This window comes from Paroedura picta, chromosome 1, assembly GCF_049243985.1.
Source record: "Paroedura picta isolate Pp20150507F chromosome 1, Ppicta_v3.0, whole genome shotgun sequence".
Taxonomy (NCBI): Eukaryota; Metazoa; Chordata; class Lepidosauria; order Squamata; family Gekkonidae; genus Paroedura; species Paroedura picta.
In genome coordinates, this window is record NC_135369.1 from 111,482,043 (window position 1) to 111,507,795 (window position 25,753).

Consider the following 25,753-nt stretch of genomic DNA (forward strand, 5'->3'; position numbering starts at 1 on the left):
TGTATCCTTGAAACACCTTAAAACAAAAATTTTCTGTTTATTTTTTGTATCCATATTATTGACAGCAAATGCCTAGCAGTTTGCAAATAATATCAACAATTGCAATATACAGTGATTTCTAGAGAGACAGAAATGTAGTCAAGTCTTGGGACAATGTTTTCTGTGTTTTTACTTGGCCTAAATTTGATTTATGTCACATTTAATAAAATAGTTGTTTCATGCAAAAAAGAGAAAAATATTGTGTATTCTTCCAGCTAAGGCCTCAGGGAGGAGCTGTAATTCAGAATATAACCAGATGGTGCTTCATAGAAGTGTCTGGTTTAAAAAAAAGAGCACATGTACTGGGTCTTAGAAAGACCTCTTCTGAGGCTTTGTAGAGTAATTTCTAGTCAACATGAAACTAGTAGAATAAATGATCAATGAACTGTGCAGCGTAACATAGTTTCATATATACATTTATAGTAAGTTATAGATCAGTATATGTATTTTATGATTTGCAGAACTTTTGGAACTGGTATAGTTGCTTCTGAGAATTATGATAGAAGTGTACAGTTTTAAATAAGGAAGTACCTCTAGTGGTTCTTCAAGTAGCTTGCCAGGCATTTGCCATAGATATAGCTTTTTGTGTGTAGCAGCTCCTTCCCTATGGAGCTAGGATTCCCTGAGGAAGTGAATGGGGCATCCTTCCTGGAGGGTCTTAGGAGGTCATTTTATTCACTAGAGTGGGGTAGGCAAGCCATACCTTACGAGCAGACAGAGGCACAGCAAATAATTTTGCTTGGCACTCAAGGCCAAATCTCTGCCCAGGCAACCAAAGCATTAGCAGTACCACTGGAGCTTTCAGCATAGATGAATGTGATAGGCATGGCTGGTGCATGTCATCACCTGAGAGACCTGCACAACCCTCAGTCAAGACCAAAGCAAATCTCCCAGACACTGGCTATGCTGACGGGGTTTGGTTTGCTCCAAGTATGTATACAACTAAGGATCCTCTTCCCCACCCATTTACTGGAACATCAGTATCTTGCCAGGGGTAGTCAAACTGCGGCCCTCCAGATGTCCATGGACTACAATTCCCATGAGCTCCTGCCAGCATTCACAGGCAGGGCCTCATGGGAATTGTAGTCCATGGACATCTGGAGGGCCGCAGTTTGACTATCCCTGATCTTGACAGATAGATGTGGAGGGCAGAACACTGCAGGGCTGGGAACAGTTGCCTATCCCTGCATGGCTTGGAATGGTGTGTAGGCTACAAGCATTTTGTGTGTAGGGTCTTGATTATTTGTTTGTTTTGCATATCATGTGGGGTTTTTTTAATAAAATGATTAATGTAGTCAAATATCCAGGCGTATAAGTAATTTAATAAACAAAGATGGGAAACATGGAAAATGCTGCGACATCAAACCTCACGATACCAAAGTGAGCAAGATGAGTTTTCCCTGGCCAAGTTGAAAAAGCAGTTTGGACATTTAATGAGCTGCTAAGGATTGTCTGCTTGGTCTTCAGCAGCTTAGAGTTGACTCACAGATGGCTTCTGCCCCAGTTCACTTTAATCCAATAATGCTGTTCTGCTCCGTCTCACCCTGGAGATACAGTAGTGCTTGGTGAGTGAAAAACAGCCGCTTCTTCCAGCTGATATTGATGTAAGGAATGTAACTGCATCAGTGCTCTTTTACTCATCATGTGTACATGGCTCTAAAGATTGAAATTGCTGAGACCAAGGTAAAGAAAATCAAGTTGGTGTTGCACTCTGGGTCACTGCATGACATTTAATGCACTCGGCTTGCGGCAAGTATTTGGAAGAGCAATTGCCATTACCCCAGTCTGTTGCTTAGTTTAGGATTTTTGTTACTTGGTTTTTGAAATATTCAAATAAGTGGTGTTAGTGGGAGATCTTCTTAATGGCTAATAAGAAGTGCTGGACTAAACCTAACCATAAATAGGGCTTTCTACATATATAATGTCATTACAAAGGTGTAAGCCTTACAGGTGTTTTAGCCTGTACCTAAGCTCTTAAAGAAATGGTATTAGTTGCTGCTGTATTCTGCCCAGGGATTTTATATATGCATAATAATAATAAATGTCCCAAATCTAGAAGCAGTGTCAATTATTTCAGTGTAAGAATTCCAACATAAGTGGTTTTAGAATTGTGTCTTACAAATCACAGCATGTTTATATCTTGGCTTTTAGAGGAAACCATGTTTTTTGAATGGCTTCAGGTTCCTGAAACATACGTATTTAGATCTGGGAGCAAAATGGATATGTGTGTCTATGTTGCAGCAACATGTATAGTCATCTATGCTTAAGTGCTTTCTTGGCCTTGGGCCAGAGAACATTTGGCACCTACTTGCAGTAGACTTTTGGGATCAGGTCATAAGGAGTTTGCTGCTTTAATCTTTTATACATTTTTCATTTCTCTTTAAAGGATTCTCTGAAAGTAACTACAACCTCTCTATGGCTGTGAAAACTACAGCTATATATATAGTGTCCTAGGTGGCTACATGCACATCATGGTAATTTATCACTTGGTAAATGATTGTCTGTATAGACTCTCTGACTCCCTCATATATTTAGGATAGCCCCAGGACTCAAACAAAAGTCTGACTATTCCTTTCATTTTATCTAAAGAGGTGGGACTATGGCTCAGTGGCTGGGTACCAGCTCTGAATGCAGAAGGGCAGTTCTTAGACCCTTCAGTCAAATGGAATATACAGGAAGTGATGTGAAGAACATCTCCAAAAGACCCTGGAGAATCAGTGCTAGTCAAACAAATGGCCTGTCTCAACAAAAAGAAGCCTTATGTTTTTTTATCTCATCTAATGTTTGTATACTTCATCTAAAATACTGCGTATGTGTGTATTTCTGTGTGTTTTTCGATGGCCCAGGAAGGGTTTCTCTGATTGAATGAGAGTTAATTATTTTTATAGTGATTTAATTTTTTTTAAAGCCTATCTCATAATATGACCATATATGGTTATGTTGACCTCCTCCCCCAATGGCCTAAAATGGGTCTGGGGGGGGGGAGGGCCCCAGTAAAAATATTCTTTGGTGGCTAAGGTTTGTCGCATGTGGTAAAGGTAAAGGTATCCCCTGTGCAAGCACTGGGTCATGTCTGACCGTTGGGGTGACGCCCTCCAGCGTTTTCATGGCAGACTCAATACGGGGTGGTTTGTATTCAAAGATAATCTACTCTCATAACAACTTTACTATATAGACCGGGTGGCAGGAGATGACAGAGTGGTGGATGCCCGCCCCAGCCCTATTCTTGGCTCAGCGGAGGAGGCTGCTGGGCTGTTTCTAGCATTGAAGGGTGGGAGCAATGGAGCATTTGGTGGGAGTGTTTGGGTGATGTGACTTCTGGTGATGTGACTTCTGGGAGGTATGGTAGAGAGGTAGCCTGATGACATCACTTCAGTGGTTCCTTGAAGCCTAAAGAATGTATAAAGCATTTCTCAGTATTAAATTGGTCAAGAAAGGCTGGCATAGAAAATCTAGTTATTTGGAAAATATTCTTTAAAAAAACGATATTTAAAAATACATGTAATTTTAAAGAAGCAAAGTTTCTATTGACTAATTCCCAAAATTATTTCACCTAGATGTCAAACACAGTCCTGATTCAAAAAAGCAATTAAGCACAGAGTGAATAGTAAACCTCAGGTATTGTCACCATTGCCATCTGAATGAGTATCGCTCAGCGTCACTCTCCTATTGGCAAATGATAATAATTCTGATTTTTCCAACAATATTATTGTGAGGATAGAATGATAAAATCAGAAAATATTCAGTGGCACAGCTAGTCAGATTCCTTATACCTAAAACAATATTTCCTATATTTGAAAATGTCCCCAACTCCCTCAAAAGAATTTGGCAGAAAACATTCTACAGGTTCCCGAAATAACTCCTTCCATCCCTGACTTTCATTATGGTTAGAAAGTTCTTCCTAGTTCAGTATTCCTCATACATTAGACGATACCTATATGCAGGGATATGTGATAAGAAAAGAGAATGCACCTAAAACAGTTCTGTCTGTGCAAATTGCACAAGCACCACAGCCAGTATAAGTTTTAACAAAAGAACAATATGCACATAGAATAATGGAAGAAATTTGGTGCTGATGGTGGAAAGTGCTATGGAGATTGAACCATAGATTTTCAAGGCAAGATACGTTCAGAGATAGTTTGCCATTGCCTAGTCTCTACATAGTGATCCTGACATTCCTTGGTGGTCTCCCATGCAAATACTGGCCAGGGCCTACTTAGTTTCCAGGAGCTGATAAGATCAGGCTAGCCTTGGGTATCCAGGTCACGGAATTAGAAGAAATATTTTGTGCTATATCCTGTACACACTTTCACTAAGCAAGGAGTCATTTCTGCACTTCTGCTTGGGGAAGAACTCTTGCACATGCAGAAATCTTTCACGGAACCCAACCCACTTTGAACTTCTATACTTCCTTCTGCCCTAAGAGAAATATAGTGACACCCAGCTTGGTATAGTGGCTAAGAGCAATGGCTCTAATCTGAAGAACTGGATTTGATTCCCCACTCCTCCACACACAGCCAGCTGCATGACCTTGTGCCAGTTACAGTTCTCCCAGGGCTCTCTCAGCTCCACCTATTTCACAGAGTGTCTGTTGTGGGGAGAGGAAGGGTAGGCAGTTATAAGCTGCTTTGAGACTCCTTCAGGTAGTGAATGGTGGGGCACCCAAACAGCTCTTCTTCTAACCTACTGCCAACCATCTTGGCCGCCTGATGTGTGTAAACAGCAACATTTACTAATGACCTCCATAACAAATGACCTCCATAACAAATGACCTCCAATGCTAGGAATGACCTCCATAACAAATATTTAACAAAATCAATAGGCTACTGAGCATTCAACCCAGATGTGACTTAAAGGAATAATGGTAACACTCATTTAAGATCCTACACTTTCCTTGAAATGTTCATTCCTTGACATATGTTCTCTTCCTCCATCTGGTGAATGGTGAGGTAGGGTGTCCCACATTTTGAGAACCTTTATCAGTGTGTTTTAACTGATGTATAAACTGGGCGTTCTTATAGTTCTTACCAGTATCTTATCCAAACAATAAGGGAATAACTGTAGGTTCAACTGACTTTTGATGGCTTGGAATCATGAAACAAGCTGCTTGCTTTGCTTCAACATAACTGTCTTCAAGATCAATGAGAGGTTCCTTTTCCTCATGTTACCAGGCAACATGAAAGAACCCCCCACGCGGACTTGTTTTTTGCATGTTTCAAGAAAGCTCTCAGTGAAGGGAGGAGAGAAAAAAAGGGGAGGGGGCCACTGCCAGGCCACAAGCCTAACTCGGCATTTCGATTTGTTCCAAATGCCTGGTACCTGGATGATGCTTTTTAAAGCTTTGTATAAGTAACAGCAAACAGCCTATTCCAAAGCCTGTGTCCTCCAGACCCATTCTGGCAAGGGAATCAAAGCCTTACCTTTAGATTGCTCACAGCAGGGCTGCACTAAAGTAGGAAGAAAGTTGACTTGTCCTTTCAGCAACACAGTATCGGGAAACGGTTGTTAGGAGAAGGAGGGATAGCTTTGTCACCAGTTAACTCTTTGCCAAGGACATAGTTTAATAATAAGATACTGTTAGTCCCAGATAATTAATGCCACGTATTACTACAATTCTGTGACTCTACCACCTGTATCTTACTATGATTTATTGTTACTCTATGATCTACAGATATGGTTGACCTTTGTCTCTATACTGGGAAGAGAGAGGGAGACTATTTGAATAAGATGAGAAATGTAAAGCACTTTGTACATTAAAAAGTGCTACTGTGATTAATGGTATTCTCTGTTGTAAAATGTATCTTTGTCCTTTGCCCTCCATGAAGTCTATATTTCTATTCAATATTTGCTCTGATTTTTCTCCCTTAAATGTGCTGTTTTTTTATTTGTGATTAATATGTCAATAATCTTCCCCCAAATGCCATTTTCTTGCAGCTAGTTAGTCTACCAGTCTTGATTAATAAATCAGTTGATTTACCATCCATGACTAATTCCAAAATATCTGGTTTGCCTGCCTCTTGCCTCCTGTCTGCAGTTCTCTCGCAGAGTAAAACATTCTCTCCGTCACCCCTCCCGGTCCCTGATTTTTAAAAAAAGGCATTTCTGCATTGCTATGGCCTTTTATGCACGGCGGCAGCTACCCTGCACTGCCGCCGTGCCATTGCGGTGGGGCACGCACGGGAGCAGGGGATGCTGTGTTGCCCTGGCATAGTGCGCATGTGCACTTTACGCTGGGGCCAGGAGGGCCGGATCGCTGCAGGCCGAGGTAAGTGAAGAGGCGGGGGGGAGTGGGGGGGCAGGCCCCCTCTGCACATACTGGTGGGGGCAGGGAGTTGCCCCCGACAGCTCCGCGGCTCCACAGAGCCCGCGGGGGCGTGTGGTGTCCCTGAAGAAACACCGCAGGTCAGGGCTGGGTGGGCCAAAAGCCCCGGCGCTGGTGATTATGCACAGCGCCGACCTGCCTCAACCCCTGCCGGCCCCCGGTGTACCCAGGAAGCTGCAGAACTTCCCGTGTTTCCTTAAAGCGGGCCTTCCATAGCCCTGGGCCAGGATGCGCCTGCGCTGGTGGTGGTGAGCATTATCGGGGATTTTTCCTGAAGCACTGCCACTGCCAGCACGAGCATTATGGCCCATGCATAATGGGCCTATGGGGTAATGCTATAACAGAAGTATTTTTAATAAAAAATAAAACTTCTGCATTGCTATAGAGAAATAGCAGAACGATTCAGCATCCCCCTCCCCTTTTTGGGATTCATGGTGTTTTGGACACTATTTATGTCTGGGTAGATTTGTGAGAGTCTAGAAATAATAACTGGATCCTGAAGAGTGATTTGGGGTAAATAATGGGCTTAAAAACAAAGCGCTCAGAAACCTGGATGATTGGGAAAGTGCTGCTTCATAACGTGCCCCCCCTCTTTCCCCGTTCATTCCCCACTGCAAGGAAACACAAACGGGGCTTTGTTTTGCCTGTCTGATCCCAAAAACACCATGGATACTTTACAGGAGATTTTATTTTACCTTTGACAAACTAGCTTCATGGTTCTGCAGAAACACAGATTGCACGATTAAAAAAAATTATCAGCATGAAATGGCAAGTTGAAGGTGGGTACGAGGGTGGGACAATACTATAGAGACCACTGCACCTTCCCCCCTCCATACAGGTTTGTACCTGATTGCTCCCTGATTTGAAGCAAGATAAAAAGTGGCAAATGCACTTTTGGCGATTTCCCTCATCCCGAGGCAAATTTGGCCAAAACTCAAGCCAGCCTCTGGACAGCCTCGAGATACAGCCGACATCATGTGGAAGGGTCTCTAAAACCCACCAGCAACCAGAGGCTGTCCAGAGGCAGCGTCCTTGTGCAGAAATGGTTATAGTGTCAAAGTTTCATTGAAATCATATTTTATATAATTAATAGTAACAAGAAGCTTATTGTCAGTTAATTTACTGGTTAGCTGTAAACATACACAGGAAAACATGAGGGTTTACTTATAGAAAGTTTTCTATTCATGGTGCATTATATGCCATTACACAAATGAAAATTACATTGTGTGTTTGGTACCCATCCCCATTTTCCCAGTATTCTCCAGATACTCAGTTTTTTAATATACTTCAACAACATTCTGTATTACTCACAATGGAGAAATAACATGATTTTTTTTTAAAGAAAAAGGAGTCATGCTCAATTTGCATTTGTTTCGGTCATTGGAATGCAAAACATCGCTTCCAAAGTAAGTTTAATTTCCTATTTCCTTTGCAGGTTATTTTGTTCAATCTGATAATATGTGTGATCATATTCTACTCCATGTATTATGTGGTCCTGTGCATTTGTTTCATAGGATTCAGGTAAGAAAACTTAAAAAAAAAACCATTCTGAACAAGTTAAATGAATGAAGGAATGAATACAAATGTGCTGTAAAGCTTGGTAACATTACAATGCTTCAGAATACTTTTAAAAAGTAAAACAAATCCTCACAATGGTATAAAAGACATGTAGAGATGCACAACACTTATCATGACTGTCTCTCTTCAGGTCTTATATGTGTTGCTGACATGCATTTTGAATGAATTCTTGAATTGTCATATTAAAACCATGCATCATGTAAAATATTTGTTAGGGTTCATAGAATGATTAGCTATATAATTTTAGCAAACTTTTAAAGGCATGAGTACCTAGTGCTTGGATATCCTTATAAGTCACTGTTTGAATGTCCATTGGAAAACCTTCACAGGCTACAAACGTTGGATAGACTGGCACCCTTTGATTTTAAAACAAGCCCTTCATGGAGTAACCCAGATTATTTAGGTAAGTTTTCTTTTCCTAATCATAAAAATTCTAAATTGTTAACTGATTTGAGCATATGAATGGAGAAAGCATTTTAAAATAAAGTATTACAATTTCAAAATGTTGTTTATGCCCTGCAATGCTCGGTGCATAGTGAAATAATGTGTCAGACCAGGGATATGGCTGATGCTGTGATGAGGTAGGAGAGGGAGCTGTTTCAGCAGGGGTTGCTGGAGTCTAGGGAGAAGGCCAGGCTGGACCAGGGCAGAGTCTGCAATTACTTTGTTTATTCCATTGTCAATCCTGTTGAATTCAGATTGATTTGAACTCCAGTCTTCCTCTCCCCCCTCCCATCGCCATTGACACAGGAAAGTGTTCTGCACATGGTTAGGGTAGTTCAGAAGGGGGGGGGGAGCCAAGCCTCTTTCTTTCTTTTCTTGAAGGGGGGGAGAGGAGCCAAGCAGGGAGCCTCTTTCTTTTCTTGGGGGGGGGGGAGAGGATTGAGGAAGGCAGAGGAGAATAAAATCCAAGACCGACAGAAGTTGAGAGAAATTAGGGGCTTCTCCTTTAAGGCAAGCTTGTCACATGGCCACCTTTGGCCAATCAGGGCATCTCTACCATGGAGGAGATCCCAGATTCAAAACAGCCTGCTTTCTCAATCTGAATCTTAAAATATTGAGGTTTAAAAGCACTCTAAGATATAGCACAATAAAGGTAGGGTCACTCCGGATCAATCCTTCTTGCTGCAGAAGGAAAATTTTAATTGCCCAAAATCAAAACAGAAATCGCATTCTGTGTAGATGGCAGGGACTGAATCGACCTGGGATTGGAATAAAAGCTCCATGCAGTTTACACCCAGGAGCATCTATGGAAATGAATCATGAGGTCCTTTTGGGTGCAGTCCAAGCCCTGAATAGGATGGCCACCATGCTGGAGAGCATGGAGACACTGGCTGGGATAAGGGGAGGGAGTACCTCAACCCTGTTGTGCTGGAAGACCCCAATATGGCCATTGGACATGAGGAGGAGACACCTCCTGAAGCAGGTGCCCTGCCCCCATCCAGTCCTGGAACTAGCTATGGATCTAGGAGAAGGCATGTGGTCTTTAGGGTGCCTAAGAGTAAAAGGGCACACCTGGTTAAACCTGGGGACAAGTATTCACCATGACCGCTCTTTCTGTCATGTTACACCACCACCACCCCCTGTTTGGACCAATAAAAAGTTTTAAAATTTGTTTAAAAACAACATTGTTGTGCTGTTCTTCCTGGCCAGCATGGAGTATGACCATGGGCTTTAGCCTTCACTGCAGGTGCAAAACAGTGACCCATGGTCAGACCATCAACCTCTGTGGTGGTGCTGGGTGCATATTCACAGGTAGACTTGGAGGGTGGGTAGCCAGGACAGCAGTTGAAGAGAAGCACATGAGACTCGTGAAGTAAGAAGTAAGAAAAAAAATAAGAACATGAAACTTCAACTTTCCCACAAACCCTTCCACACAGGAAACAAACAAACTCAATTGCAGCCCTGTTCCCCCTCCCTCTCCATCCCCAAGCAAGACTCTATCCTCTGGTGCCTTGTACTCATCTCTCTGAGTTTTTTGGAATATTGCCAGAGCAGCCTCCCTGCTCTCCTCCTCCAATGCTCCTGGGCCTTGAGACTTTCATTTTGGGCACACACTGTGGAGTGGGGGAGGGGGAAGGTCCATTGAATTGACACATTTACTCAATCCCCATGCCCACAACCCCTGGACTTACCCCCATGGTAAGATGTCACTCACCGGCTGACATGTTTGTCTTGGTTCATTCCTGCAGCCCATCAATACCCTGTAGAAGCTCCTCCATGGATGTGTCCACTACATTCCCCCCATTTCCCCACCTACTCCACTTGTTCCTCCTGTGGTAGCAAGATGTGGCCTGTATCACAGGGAAGCACTTGTCACAGTGGGCCCATACACACACACGCTCTGCTCATTGTGATGGAAGCCACCAGAAAGGCTTGCTGGACAGGTAGCATAACCTGACAAGCACATACCTGGGCTTTGGGGGATGGGGGTGGCAGGGACATCCTCTTCAACCTCACCTGCTGCTGGGTCCATGACCTCCTTGACGTCTTCGTCTTGGGGGTGACATATTAGCCCCTCTTCAGCTTCTCCTGAGTGTCATTGTTGCTGCAAAGGTGGGGTGAGGGGACAATGGGGGGAGACAAAGTATGGATTTAGTCCCAAGATGGCACCAACAGCAGTGTTTTACAATGACATTTTGGGTGAGTCTGACTGCCTGCAATGGGATGCTAGACTACCATGTCTTGCTAGTCAGGTGCTTGGAAGCCAATTTTCATCCCTACATGGCAGTCACCACCCCCTATAATTCTTTGAAAAGTTGGGTACAAGTGTGACCATTCCAAAAACCTTCTCCTGCATGTGCTGGTTCTGGGACCATATGGCCAGTATGTCCTTCTAGCCATGCTCACCCTTCCTTGGCCTTTCCTTGAGGCAAACCATGTGACTGGGTGATGACAGTGGCATCTCTTGTGGCAACCCTTTTCCCCATGTGGGTAAAACCATTAAAAGGGTGGATTCATGGGATGCCTATGCGGGTTCACCTGCAAGGCTTGGCAGGGGGCAGTCAATGCTGTTAAGCCCCCACCATGAGGACCAAATCTACCTAGTCTGCAGGGTACATGCATGTTCCCATCCAGTGTCCAAAGTTCCCCTCAAAATCTCTATGGGGAGGTGTGTTATGTCGTACTTTGTATACAAATCCACCATAAGGGAATCCACCATAATACTGCAGTATTCATTCATTCATTCATTCACAAAGCTGTTACATAGTCAGGATTTCATCAGCTTTTCCAAAGAAGACAACATACTCTTCTCATTTCTGGCTGTCGACGTACTGTAAAGAACATTGTATTCTAGGAAGCCTCTGGGCTCAAAGCTTTCCAGGATATAGTCATCTTTACTGCATAAGGTAAAGGTAAAGGTATCCCCTGTGCAAGCACCGAGTCATGTCTGACCCTTGGGGTGACGCCCTCTAGCGTTTTCATGGCAGACTCAATGCGGGGTGGTTTGCCAGTGCCTTCCCCAGTCATGACCGTTTACCCCCCAGCAAGCTGGGTACTCATTTGACCGACCTCGGAAGGATGGAAGGCTGAGTCAACCTTGAGCCGGCTGCTGGGATTGAACTCCCAGCCTCATGGGCAGAGCTTTCAGACGGCTGCCTTACCACTCTGCGCCACAAGAGGCTCTCTTTACTGCATATCAGAAGCCAAAAATGAGCAGAGCATATTGGCTTTTTTGGGGGGAGGAAGTGATGCAAAGCCTAGCTGCGTATGACTGAGAGAGGTCTATACCATGCATCTACCAACCTTACCTCTATCAAAGTAGTCATACAGAATTACATGTAATCATCAAGTCTCAGGTCACTTGCATGGATAAGATGATCTGTTAAGGGCCGTGTTAAATCATTTAGTGCAGTGGTTCCCAAACTTTTTGGGGTCACTGCCCCCTCGGTTCCAAAAACTAATTCCCAGTGCCCCCTACCATATCCTATAATTCAGAGTAGTGGTTTGCACAAGTCCTTAAGGACAATAATAGCAACAAAATTCAAAACAGTAACAATAACAGTAATACTTATTCAAAAACAAAAAATTATTAACAATCCATTGATCACCTTTTCAAAGTCTGATATCTATTTAGCAAGAATCCTAAATACCACATTTAGTAACTACTCCATTGTTCAATAAATTTTTAATATAAATGGTGGGCTTGATGAACTGATACCTGTTTTCCAGTTTCTGGCTTAGTCACTGAGCAGAAGCCTTAAATCACCACATTCAGTAATCTGGAGTTGAATTTTTTGCTTGGAGAGAGGTTGGATGACCAAACTAAACCACCTTCCACCAAACATCACTTTGGAAATGCAACACGAAGCTTCTTAATTACAGTCCTTAGTACTGGATAGCAATCAAAACCAAAACTCTTGGTATGATTTCCTAAACGTTGGCGTTGGCTCATTGTCATTTTGTATCTCAGTTAGTTCTTCTACCACTACTGTAACTTCCTCAGTATTTGAAAATGGATCTATCACCCAATCTGCCATTTCCGTTGACAGAAGAGTTCTCAGATGGCTCAGGCATATTTTCATGCAGCATATCCAAATGGTCATAAAAAACTTGCAGAGCTTCATGTTCTATCCCACCTTCTAGCTCAGACAGGCTCAGAAACTGGTATAGGTCCTGATGGCTTCTATTTTGTTTGAATAGAATTAGATTTGAAATAAACATAGAGATGACAGATTGAGCCCTAATAAGATTGACCTACTTTCCTTGCAACTGCAAATTCACTCCATTGTCTTTTGCAAATAGTTCTGATAAATAAGCAATGGCATGTTTGCTCTCTTTGAGTTCATCACTGACTAATGCATTCATGTATTCAAAAAACTCCACATCAGTGTTAAAAAGATAGTAAAAGTGTCTCACCCAGTTGCTTTTTGATAGCCAATTATCTTCAGTATAAATTAGCGAACATATTTTCATCATTCTCAGTACAGAGCTCCCTGAACAGCTGATCATTGAAAGTTGGGCATTAATTTATTCACTGTTCTTATGACAGTGTGTAATGATCACTGAGGATTTTTGCAACCAGATATTAGCAATGAATGACACAATCAATGGTAAAGGTATTTGGCAGCAATTTTTTTCAAGCAAGCAACATCCCCATGGTAATGACCAGTCACTTGATGGTGTTCCATTAGTTGTGCAAGCAAGTACTATAGTAAGCAGAATTTCCTTTTATTTGAAGTATGGCTCAACAACACAAAATATGGACTTAGTTGCTTTGCAAATAACAACTCTTCAGCCAAACTTGTGCACATAAGGATGAAGTCAACTTTCATTGGCAAACTAAAAAAAAGTCAACTAGTTGGCTGGTACGAAACTAATCCTTATGGAAATTTATTTTGTAAATATTGCTTTCATATCTTTCACATGTCAACGTAAACCAATGCAAACATAAACCAAACCAGGTTCCGGATAAACACATTTTTTTCAATGGCCCGTTTTTTAGTTTGTTCTCTTCCTCAGTGGTTTGTTTTATCCTATGAATAGTCCCTCAGGCTCAACCTTTCCTGGAGGTTTCTGCTGCTCTACGGCTGTGAAAACAAACAGGGCTTCTGTCTCTTTTCTGCTCCTCAGAAACCTCTCTCTTCCTTCAAAACTATCCTATGTCTTCAGCAACAAAATATCTGCCCCACAAACTCCAATAGAGAGTCAAGCCCACAAGGTTACATTTATGTAACCTGGAAATGTTAATACTGGGCAAGCTGTGACAAACCTAACACATAGCTAAAAAGCACACTTCATAACCAACAAGTTCAATAGGTGAGAACACAGGAAATATACTCAGTATTGTAATGTAAACCGCCCAGAGCTGCAAAGAAATGGGCGGTATAGAAATCTAAATAAATACATAATAAATAAAATAAAATATTATTATATAAAGGATTTAACAGCAAAAACTTGAAAAATTACAGAGACAAAATCATACACAGTGGCAACTTCTCAAAACACTGTATATACCACGCTCCCATATGGCTCAAGGTGGTGTACAATATATATTTACTAAAAAAATCCAGTATTTTCCTTCAGATTCACGCTCTATACATTGGCAGAAACCTGAAGTGCCCTTTGCCAGCATCTAGGCTCTGGATTTAAGTGAACAACGTGATCAAAGGGACCCACTTCTAGTAACCCCCTGCTGCCCCTTGCCTCTTGGTGCCTCCTAGGTAATTCCACCTCCCCGCCAGGGGGCAAAGCCACCCATTTTGGGAACCACTGATTTAAAGTGTTAAAAGTCATCACTAGCACTTTTGATTGGTTCCAGAAACATACTGAGAACCATCTAGTCCAACCCCCTGCTCAATGCAGAATTAGCCTATAGCATCCAGGATAAGTATCTGCCCAGCCACTGCTTGAAGACTGCCAGTGATACAAGGTTGATTTTCTATGTGGTTTGTCCAAATGAATTATTCCTGTGAGGCAATGTCTGCACTGGTCCTAAGATTTTTTTGACTACCAGATTGCCTTGACTCTGCCAAATCCAGGATATAGAAGGAGGCGAGGAAAATTACTACTAAAATGGCATAGTCTGGCCCTTAACCTTATCATAGTTAGCCTTGGTTATTATTTGGATGGGAGACCTACAAGGAAAACTAGGGTCATGAGGCAGAGGTAGACAATAGCAAATCATCTCTGGATGCCTCTTCTTTGCCACCAGACAATACATTAGCAGGCTCGTTTGGCTTCACTACACAGAAACCAGACGATAAATAAATAAAAACCCTAGTCTCAAATGCACACTGATAGAGAAAGCCATTTTGTTCAATCTTATCAGCGAGATAGAAGTAGATTAATTATTCCTATAATAATGACCACACTAGCCGTTACGTGTCTGAGGAATAAATTAGAAATTCAATTCTGCCCCAATACCCTGGGAAATGAAGGCAATATTACTTTCCTTTTCATTAGTCTTATTGCTCATTGAAGGTAGTTATGACAGAAGTTGTAAAACAGATGTGAAAAGATTATTTAATTCCCATAAACTTATTTTAAGTTTGTAAAAGACAGGCAGAACTACTGATTTTAGCTAATGGAGGATCAGGTCCTTGACGGTTAAGTTGAATTGTCCTCTGGTCTAGACAGAAAACCAGCTGCTCCAGGCAATATTTGTGTAAACTTTTAATTTAATTTCCTTCATGAGGTTACTGCTGTCTAAGCAACAGTAAGTACCCATAACCTACTTTAATGTAGTGTATAATAGGATTTTGATCAAGGCAAGCAGTGGGCTACAGTAAATACTTTTGTGGGGAAGAAATTACAGGGAATTCTGAAACTCTGCTATGTTGGTAAAATATGCATTTGGAGACTTGCTAAAGTGTTTTTGATAATATGGTATTATAGAAGAATATAGGATAATCTATTAAGAATCTATATATGAAATATCCAGCTTCTCATATAATGTATGAGCTGTACATGTGAGATTTGCTTCTTTCACAGAACTCAAGATGGCATAGGATTTTTTCATTCCATAGTATACCTTCTTCCTCAGCCAGGAACATTCCCAAAACATTAGGTTTCAAATAAAACCTTCTTTATTGGGGTCCCTAACCTTTTCAAGTCTGTGAGTACCCTTGGAATTGTGACATATGGTGGTGGGCTCATCCATAAAATGGCTGCCACAGGAGGTAGTACCAACCATGAAATGCAGGAAGTGAGATTATGAATAACTCTTCACAATTTCATGCAGAAGTTGAAGATCTTTGCAATTGTGGCAAGTGTTGCTAAAGCAACTTTTCTCCAATGGCCAGTCTGAAGCCCCACCTGGTCCCTTCCACTTTTTCTAAATTCACAACAGCCAGGTATAAGGAAGAGCATCAGGTATCATATTAGCTATGGGTGCCCCTACTCTTGATGCTATTTCGTACCATTCAGGTAGGGAGTGGGATAATAGTTTTTGAAGAAATAACCCCCCCCACTCCCTCCCCGGGCCATCCAAACCTCCCCCCACCATGCCGGCTTATGGGGCAGCTCAGCATGCCCCGCTGCCGTGCATACACGGGGAACGGCACGGTGGCAGCGCACATTAGCTGCCGCCGTGCATAAGAGGCCTATGAGATGGAAAAAATAAGAATTTCACTAGCAACTAGGTATCCTTCTTTATTAAAACCCACTTGACAGACGAGAGTACAGAGAATAAAATACACTTGCCAAATTTGTAATGGTCCAGTTCTACTAAACACCAGTAATATTAGCAGCCAATCAGGCTGGCAACCCTCACATAAAACATCTTTCCCAGTCCAGTAACTTCTCTACTTTATTTCAGTTCTTTTAGGGTCACTAGAGGTAACTTACTTCACATCTGGACTGCTTTTTGTTTTGGTTGTGGAAGAATGGGTTTGGGATTATGCTATAACTGTTACAGTCATTCATATCGCCATCACAACAGCTGGTATGTATATGCTTTAGCAAATACATTTATACTGTAAGATTTGTGGCTTTAGGTGACAACCAAGTCTTTATTTTTAAAGAATATCATTGGATTTATCAGGGCTACTTAGGCTACTCTACTTAGTTGGCCAACTTTTTACTGGATTTTTTTCCCCACAGCACTAGACAAGGAAAGCTTTTCCGATCACTTCATTTCCATACTGGGAAAAATACCTTACATTTAATCTTATTTTATTTAATCATGTGTACCTTGCTTTTTTCCTACCATGGGAACTCAGGCCTATTCTGCACACAATAGATAATGTACTTTCAATGCACTTTAGAAGTAGATTTTCCTGTTCTTCACAGGAAAATCCAGCTGCCAAAGCACATTGAAAGCACATTATCCTATGTGTGCTGAATGGGCCACAGTTTGGTGTAGTGGATAGGAGTGTGGACTTCTAATCTGGTGAGCCAGGTTTGATTCTGCGCTTCCCCACATGCAGCCAGCTGGGTGACCTTGGGCTTGCCACAGCACTGATAAAGCTGTTCTGACCGAGCAGTGATATCAGGGCTCTCTCAGCCTCAACCACCTCACAGGGTGTCTGTTGTGGGGAGAGGAAAGAACTGTAAGCTGCTTTGAGACTCCTTTGGGTAGAGAAAAGCGGCATATAAGAACCAACTCCTCTTCTTCTTCAAAGCAGCATACAAAAATAAAAGTGCAATTTAAACTTATATTGTGTTTATTTATAATACAAGATACACAAAATGTACAAGATACACATACAAGATGCACAAAAAGGATAATATAACCCAACATCCTGGGATGGTGTTGTTTCTTTTAGCTCAGCTGACATAAGGCCACAAGCTGCAAGCCCTATTTTGTCATATTCATAGCATATTACACTGTGCCAGATAGCCTATTAAAGGTACAGGGAAACGAACAGTAATAAAAGTTAGCTTAGGCCAAGGTGACAAGACACCCCTAGTAACTCCAGTAACCATTCAGCTGTGAGATGATGCAATCAACTTTTGTCATACCCAAATACAAGAATGGTCAGTGAGGTTTGCATGGAACAAACCATTCTAAGCCTCCTCATGTGTCAGCTCTAGTTTAAATGTTAAATCACAAGTTTCATTCCAAACTGAGGGGCAGAACTGTTCTTTTGTTTGCTAAATTTCAGTGCTCTATCGTCTAGCTTCCTTTTCCTTGTTTTTCTTAAAAAGAGCTTCATCTTCAGTTTTTTGTCTGGAACAACTGATAATCCACCTATGCCAGTTAGAGCACCATCTTAGGGATGTACAGAAAATATATTTAACTGTATTTCTACTAGCTGATATCTTCCATTCTCAGGGTTTAGTTGAAAATATTAGCAGCACCCAAATCACTGTCTATTATGAATGATATTTATCCTAGAACACAGGGTTTTAAAAATTAACACTATAAATTGACATTGAGGGCCAATCTGGTGTACTGGTTAGAAAGTTGTACTAGGATCTAGGAAACATAGGTTCAAATCCACACTCTGCTGTGATAGCTGACTGGGTGCCCTTGGGCCAGTCATACACTCTCAACCTAATCTACCTTACTGGATTGTTGTGAGGATAAAATGGAGGAGAGGAGAACAATGCCTCAGATCCCCATTGAGGAGAAAGTCAGAGGATAAATGTACTAGAATAAAATCATTAATATAAAATAAATCTTTCCCAAGTCAATAACAGCATGTTTGAGACTGATCAAGTGCAGTCGATTTTTTAAAAATGGATACATTGTCAGTCTTGTTTGAGCCCCAGTATGGGCAACTTAAGACAGAAGGATCACAGTCATGTGGAATTACAGTATTCATGATGCTGCTGCTGCGAGCAAAATGCCCAAAAAGTCCAAAGGAATTCAGCTCATCTCTTTGTGGAAGGATCAGATTATTGCTTTTACCATCATTACTGAAAATGTACATGTATCGTTTTCCCCTGCAGCCACATGTAAAAGTTAGATGGGGGCAACTGTTAATGGGAATGATTATATAAGTAGAAAAAGCTAAATAACTCCTTCTCTAGGATTGTCATTGCCCCAGTGGGTCCTGGAGATCTCCTAGAATTACAACCTGCCTCCAGACTACACAGGTATCAGTTCCCCTGGAGAAAATGGTGGCTATGGAGGGTAGACTCTGCTATTAGATGCCTTCCTGCCTCCCTTCCCTAAAACTACAACATGAAAAAACAGGCGGTTCTGAATAAACAGAGAACCTGTCCCAGGCTATCTAAATCTATATACAGTATAATATTTATACCATACTCCTTAATAAGATAGTGAATCCAACATCAAAATGTATCTTGTCTCTATTTTAATGATTAATGGAGCAACCAAAACGGACTCTAGAGTTGTGCCGTTTTCAATGTTGAATTTTCATCAGTGGTTGTTTCCTCCTATGATTGTGAAACTTATCCTAGCAAGTTTCCAATATTTCAATATTCATCCAACTCACAGTTGTAGCATAAACTCTATTCATATAAAACTGGACTCAATATCTTATTAAGGAGTATTGAATAAATATTATACTGTATACAGACTTTGATAGCCTAGGACAGGTTCTCTCTTTTTCTGTTAGTCCCTTCCCTAAAACGTCAGGTATTTTCCACTTTGAAACTGGCAACCCTTCCACTTCCCCTGTGCCAGTTTCCTTCCCTCAAACTGCAGTCTCTGCATCTGCATTTTGTTAAAAAAAAATTAGGGGCAGGGGGAACAGATTCAGTGACCAGCATATGCCTTTCTTCAGGTACAGCAGCCTTTTTCAATGTTTTTACTATTGAAAAACCCCTGAAACATTCTTTAGGCTTTGAGAAACCACAGAAGTGGCGTGATCAGGCAGAATATGGTTGGGATTAGGAAGCATAGCTGTGTACTTGCTCACTTGGGGCCCCTCTTCTTCCAACCCCTTCCAGCCTATCATTGGCCATTTTGGAAGGGAGAGGGGCGAGTTGACCATATCACCATATATGGTTATATCACCCAATAAATTTTTAGCTAATTTAAAAAATATATTAAACATTAATTAACCCCCACATTTGGGAAACCCTTCCAGGGCTGCCAAGAAACCTCAGGAAAGCTTTCTTTCCCCCCCCCTGCGGCCTGATTGCTTCCCGGGGGCCTGGAAAACGCTTCCCCCCCTCCCCCCGTGGCCAGTCCTCTTACATGGGCCCCTCCAAGTGTAGCAGTGGAGTCACAGACGTGTATGGCTATAACAGCCAGGCACGTTTGTGAGGCAAGGGGTGAGGGCTCAGTGAGGGAGGGCAGGAGCTGTAGGGGCAGGGGCAATCAGGGTACAGCTGGCTGCACCCTGATTGGCCTTATTCCAACTTGGACAGGGAGGGTGGGAGCTGTAGGGGCAGGGCCAATTAGGGTGCAGCTGGCTGTACCCTGATTGGTCCTGGAGAGGCCGGACCGTTCGTCCCCCAAGGCTGTTTCACAATTATATAGAGGCACCAAATGGATAAGATTTTATATCTGCACAATAATTAAGGCAGTGATATTATATTTTCACCCACATCACAAATATGGGCCATCTTCCAGAGACAAAAGACTCTCTGCTCTTATTTTGAATGCTTTGTTTAATAAATGAATTTGTTTTTAAACTGAACACACATTACATTTTAGGATTATAATATTAACTATTGATTCAAATGGGTAGCCATGTTGGTCTGAAGTAGCACAATAAAGTCAGAGTCCAGTAGCAGCTTTAAGATCAACAAAGATTTAATAAGGGTGTGACCTTTCGAGTGCAAGCACTCTACATCAGACCTTGCAGTCGAAAGCTCATGTCCTGAATAAATCTTTGTTGGTCTTAAAGGTGCTACTGGACTCTGATTTTATAATGTTAACTATTGTTTATTATTATTGTGTTATTGTTATGGTTTTGATGTTATTTGCTCTGAACCTTTTGGAAAAGGGTGAGATATAAATAAAATGATTATTGTTATTACTATATAGTAGATTTAAAAAAAATGTTTTGCCATTAATCCCAAGGTTAATTCTTTCTTTTTTAGTGAGGTCTGAATTCCCTTTGGTGTTGCACTGGTGGGCTGCTTTAGGTTGGTATAAATATTTGTATGTTTGTTTCAAAGTAGAATAGCTGTAATACCAGTAAGTTATCAAACACTATATATCAGAGTATTTATAAAATAAGAAGACTGATATAAGTCAGATACTGAAATCTGCCACATTGTGTACTATTATGATGAGCATGGTTGTTGAATTAAATCTATGGGCCCAATAGCCCAAACATATGCACTCCAATTTCAGTGAAGTTTCTAAGTAAATGTGCTTAAAAATGTAGCTTGCATGCACAATCCAACATGAAATTCACCTGCACAAGGCCCATTGAAATGAAAGGGATGTGTGTAAGAGTATTAGCACACCTCTGGTGAAGTTCCATTACATCAGGTCTTGTACAGGTGAGTATCCTGCTGAAAGGAAAGACCAGAACAATTGTTTGAATGGAACTGGATGGCACCCTTGTATCATGCATGGTTATACAGAAGCAAGTTCCACTGTAATAAATGGGACTTCGGAGTAGAATTGCAGCAATGGCTTTAATTCAGTTTGATTTGTATTTTTTAAAGCATAAAACACTTTACAAGGAACCACAAAATACACATTTAAATCTTGTTATTGGTCCAGTCATGCAGACTGGACAGGAGAAAACAATTGTGCTATAATCAAGTACAACCTAGGAAATCTCTTGTCCTGTTTCCCCTGAAATGAAAGTCACCCATACTCGAAATTCAGCTGAAACTGATAATGTATACTAACAGCAAACCATAATTTCCAGGTTAGACTCAAGCAGTCATCTCCAAGACTGTTTATGCACTTGAGGTTTCATGCTGGGCTGCAGGCTGGAGTTTTAGTCGTGGCAGGTTGTCCCACCTCTTCCTGCACCCACATGGGGGAACACTTGGCCTGGTGCACGTTGTCTGCCCCTGATTTGCGCTCCTGCACAGGAGCTGGGGCAGTGAAGTTCCCAGTGCATAAATGGTCCAAGTTAGACTTCTGTAACTTGCTGAATGCGGGCCTGCCCTTGTCTCTGCTCCAGAAGTTACAGCTGGTGCAAAATGCAGCTGCTAGGGTCCTCACTAGAACACTGTGGAGGGCCCATATCCAGCATGTGCTGAGGCAGCTGCACTGGTTACCAGTGGAGTACTGGATCAGATTCAAGGTTTTTTTTTTTATCTATAAGGCCATCTACCATCTGGGCCCTGTGTACTTGAGGGACTCTCTAACTCCCTATGCCCCACATAGGTTGTTGTTATCCATAACAGCAAATAGGCTGGAGATCCCTGGGCCACAGGAAGTCCATCTGCCTTAACCAGGACCAGGGCCTTTTTGGCCCTGGCCCGAGCTGGGTGGAATGAACTCTCAGAAGAGCTGAGGGCCCTACAGGAACTCTTCTGCCAGGCAGAACAGGTTGAGGCCAGGCAGAACAGAGAAGATCTTGCCTCTCCCCAGATTGCAGTTTTACCATCTTCCTGGGCATACTGGCTGTGGGGTGGGGTGCAGGCGTGGGCAGGGTATAGAGCCGTGGGTTGGGGGGTTATGGATATAGGTGGGTTGGAAGGATTTTTAATGCTACTGTCTTGTTCTTTTTATTGTTGTAAACCACTGTGAGTCAGCAGAATTGGGAACAGTGGCAAATAAATGTAATAAATAGATTTTCAGTTCTTATACTTGAAGACTTTCTGTTTTCCCTAATGCCTCCTTGAGCTTCAACTTCTCTTTGGCATACAACTCTTTCAGTGAGGAGTTGACAATGTTCCCCATAAATTTAAAAATTAACACAGTTCAGAATTCTTTCCAGGCAGGCCCTGACCTTCCATACTTGCCTGGCCTTACAGTTACAAGTTTGCTGCATCCCTAGCCATTAGCTTGTCTTAGGTCAATTCCACACCAGCAGCACCACTCCTGGCTGCCAATGGTGCATGGCTGTAGTGCTGCATGGTCCGCAGTGTACTATATCCCCACGGGGGAAACATTTCAACACCAGATCATCCCCTGAAATGTGCCTCTTGGGAAATACAGTGGCAGCAGGTAGGTTCCGCCACATGGGGACAGTGGCAGGGGGTGTTTTATTTTGCTGGAAGGTAGGATTCTAACTTTGTGTTCTACATAATCCCACTTTCCTGCAAAATAAGCAAAAAATGCCCTGGTCTGCCCTGTGGTGCCATGAAGTGCCATATAGTTGACTAGGGCATTTTGTGTTCCCTGCAGACTACTGTAGGGTAGGGAAGACTGGCCTGCCATGGGACAGGTCCTGTTGGCCCCAGCAGTGCCAAAAGGGAATGCGGAAGAATCTACATTCCTGTAACATGGGGCTTATGGGGCTCGATCTACACCAGGCCCGGGAGGGCGGCATCCTGTTATCATCATCATGTGGACACAGGGATTATAGATGCCATTCCAGCCTTTACCAACCCATGCGGAATCTGCCTTAGATATGCTGACTCAGCTAAATACATATAACTCTATAGACCTTTCCCTCTTCCAGTAACTGAACTGTTATGTGGAATTTTTGTTTTTATGCTAAGATTTTGTTAAAGGCACAGCTGCAGTAGCATCTGAAAAGCTGGCACCTTCATGGTTTGTGATTTTTTTTACATGGTTTATCTTTAAAACGAACAACTACTCAGAAAGAAATTCAGACACTATGGACTGTACTTGGAGACTGTTTTTAATAGAGTGAAGGTGGATTTACAGTGCTCAAAGCTGAATTTGCGAAGTCATAAATATATTTGTCACTTGCTACTATTCCCAGAATTCCTTGGATAGAGGGAGTGATTTAAATAGGACATGTGTGGATATGTGTGTGTGTGTGGGGGGGTTGTTGTTATTTGGCCCCATGATGGGTGGCAGGGCAGGATAGCAATGTTTTAAATGAAAATAAATATTGCACAGTTAATACATTTACTGTATTGCAGTTAATTGTTCAGCAAATCCTATTCTCATATTTGGGAAGACTCAGCTATGGTATAAATTGCAAGAAAATAAGATAGTTTACTGTAATTTCATCAACATACATTAAAGGGGTGAGGAGCATTTATAAAATAGGAGGGGAAATTAGAAATCTACTATATGTCTCGGCCTATACAGCAAAAGTTCAGTTAAAATTCCTGCTAGCAGTTATTTAATACTGACATAGAATGTTCTTGTATATCTTTTTAGGTTCTGGCCTAATTTCAATGATTTGTGTTGGACAAAGCTTGGCGTATTACCTGTTCAAAGACAATTTTATTTACCCAGTTCTGGATTATTTCTGAAGTATCTCCATTATGTCTTCCCTGAATTGATATTTGAAAGTGTATTTTTAAGTGTGGGTTATTTTCAGCAGGCATTTTTCAATCAGTCAGAATTATAGACATGTTAAACAAGTATTTTGTTTATTATATCTTTTGAGAGATGGGGGAAATTAATGTTTACAAATCCATGTTAAAACATGTTAACTTTCTGCTTTAGTTAATTCTCGTTCTAAAGCAAAAAAGGAATTACAGCTTTTCATACAGATCTTAACAACAGTAATGAATTGGAGACTTTCAAAAAGTCATCATAAAACTTATTTTGTTTCCCACCATCAGAAGATTTTTATAACCTATGAAAACAAAGCTTCATACACTGATCACAACAGCTTACATTGTATTCTGTTTGGTCAGCATATTACTGTGGTGTGGCAAGGTATTTGTGAAAAGAATTAATTAAAATACTGTAGTCCATTTACTGTAACACTGCACAGCCTAATATATATTTTTTGTTTCTTTCACATGGCTTTGACCAAAATGGTTTTTATAGTGCCTTTATAAGATGTGTGATATTTACATGTTTAACATAAATTTAATCCTGATTACTGCAGAGCCAAATTCATGATGGATGTAACATCCTTATTCTATGTTATTGAGAGTGCTCATGACTCATTGTGTTCAGTGAGAAATTTACTTGGAATATGTATCAAGATGGATAATGGTAAAGTATCAATTCCTCAGCATTTTGGAGTTATAATATTGTATAGTATCTTAGCATGTGTGGAACATCTTGGATTCTACCATCTGAAAACAAGAAAAGTGTATTAAAGGATACCAAATTCAAAATAATGCTTGTTTTTTCTTTATTTTGTAACACTCTAATGATACTGAACTCAGTGGAGTCACCTCAGAATAAACTGTTTGGAAACTGAAGTTTAAACTGCTGTTATTTCACATAGGGCATTATCTGCAAGTTTTAAAAATACACATTTTTATGGAAAGAGGTGTTTCCATACTCTTTGCTTTCAGGTAAACCATATAATATAGAAAAGGAACAAATAGCTCTGCCAATGTTTATAAAGTAAAGACCATGAAGCTTTGCCCATTTGCCACTTCAAACAGATGAAAAAGTAGAATGGGCTTTAATGATTTCATCACAACATAAGTATAACCTGCTGGATCAGGCCAGTGGTCCATCGGGTCCAGCACAGTGTTTCCCAGTGCAGCCAACTAGTTGTCCTGGAGGGCCAAACAAGCAAGGCACAGAGGGAGGGATGCCAGCCTCCTCGTAGGACCTGGGAATTTCCTGGAAATGCACCTCATCTCCAGATTGCAGAGATAAGTTCTCCAGAAGGAAATTAATACTGGGGAAACTCTATGGCATTTTACCCCACTGAGGTCCCTGCACTCCCCAGGAGCCAGCCCCAAATCTTCTGAAGATTCCCAACGTGGATCTAGCAACTCCCATCTTCTGTCAGTGACCAGAGGGGACCTGGCAACCAGGTCTATAGTCAGACATTTTTTGTTAAAGAGGTAGTGAAGGCACCGGTCTCTTATTTTAACTGGGATGATTTTGAAAGCAACCATTGCTAGCTGTGCATGGCCAGCAGCATGATTTAAAAAAGGCCACGGGGGGTTACAGAGGGGCAGAGGGGATGGGGATTACTCCCTCATAAACAGGATTCTTGCATCCTCATCCATGCATCAGACTCCTCCAGGCACCTTCGGGCTCATGTGCTTTGGTAAGGCATGGGCAAGTAGTAGTTGTGGCTGCTGCAACAGCAGGTTGACATTCGCCCTTCTCCCACCCACCACTCCAGATTGGCCTTTGCTGTTCATTAGCATTGACTGGCAGTCAGCATTGGCAGGGGCTTGTATTGGCTAGGCCATCACGGCTGCTGTGCCTGCTGGGGTGTCAAACTCTGGGGCAGATCTTCTCCTATTTTTCTTGGGAGGGGGGGAGAGGTTGGAAAGGGGAAGGTCATGCAAAGTGGGGGGAGGTTGACTGGCTTACTTGATGCAGGAGAGGTGAGCAGCAAGCAGTGAAAGCTAAGCAGGCAGCTTTGCAAAGCAATGAAGAGTACTGTGCAAAAGAGACTCTGCTGCAGGGAAGTATCATAGTTGGGGCCAGCCAATCTGCTTTGGCACAGAGGAAGCTTTCCTGTGTAG

General features: G+C 41.8%; 1 protein-coding gene and 1 long non-coding RNA gene across 6 annotated transcripts in view; one reads left to right on the plus strand and one right to left on the minus strand.

Annotated features, from left to right (window-relative positions):
- Positions 1-1,250: 1,250 nt before the first annotated feature.
- The window catches only part of LOC143845167 (uncharacterized), a 37,587-nt gene continuing 13,084 nt past the window's right edge, over positions 1,251-25,753 (minus strand). Inside the window, exons 3-4 of one of the 4 annotated variants that reach the window (XR_013234301.1) lie at positions 10,400-10,487; positions 1,251-3,429 (exon numbers count right to left, since the gene is read on the minus strand). This is a non-coding gene — a long non-coding RNA (uncharacterized LOC143845167). Of the gene's footprint in view, positions 3,430-10,351; positions 10,488-25,753 lie in introns of all 4 variants that reach the window. The other 3 variants (XR_013234304.1, XR_013234303.1, XR_013234302.1) reach the window with 3 other exon arrangements.
- Positions 1,600-24,408, plus strand: TMEM244 (transmembrane protein 244). Of its 2 annotated transcripts, none has more exons than XM_077353298.1 (6): positions 1,600-1,722; positions 7,797-7,882; positions 8,269-8,342; positions 16,200-16,325; positions 20,345-20,389; positions 23,514-24,408. In XM_077353298.1, exons 1-6 carry the CDS (start codon positions 1,690-1,692, stop codon positions 23,606-23,608), a joined length of 459 nt encoding a protein of 152 aa, XP_077209413.1. In that variant the 5' UTR covers positions 1,600-1,689; the 3' UTR covers positions 23,609-24,408. The 2 variants fall into 2 exon arrangements, with proteins under 2 accessions (XP_077209413.1, XP_077209421.1); XM_077353306.1 differs by lacking the exon at positions 1,600-1,722 and adding an exon at positions 6,111-6,304.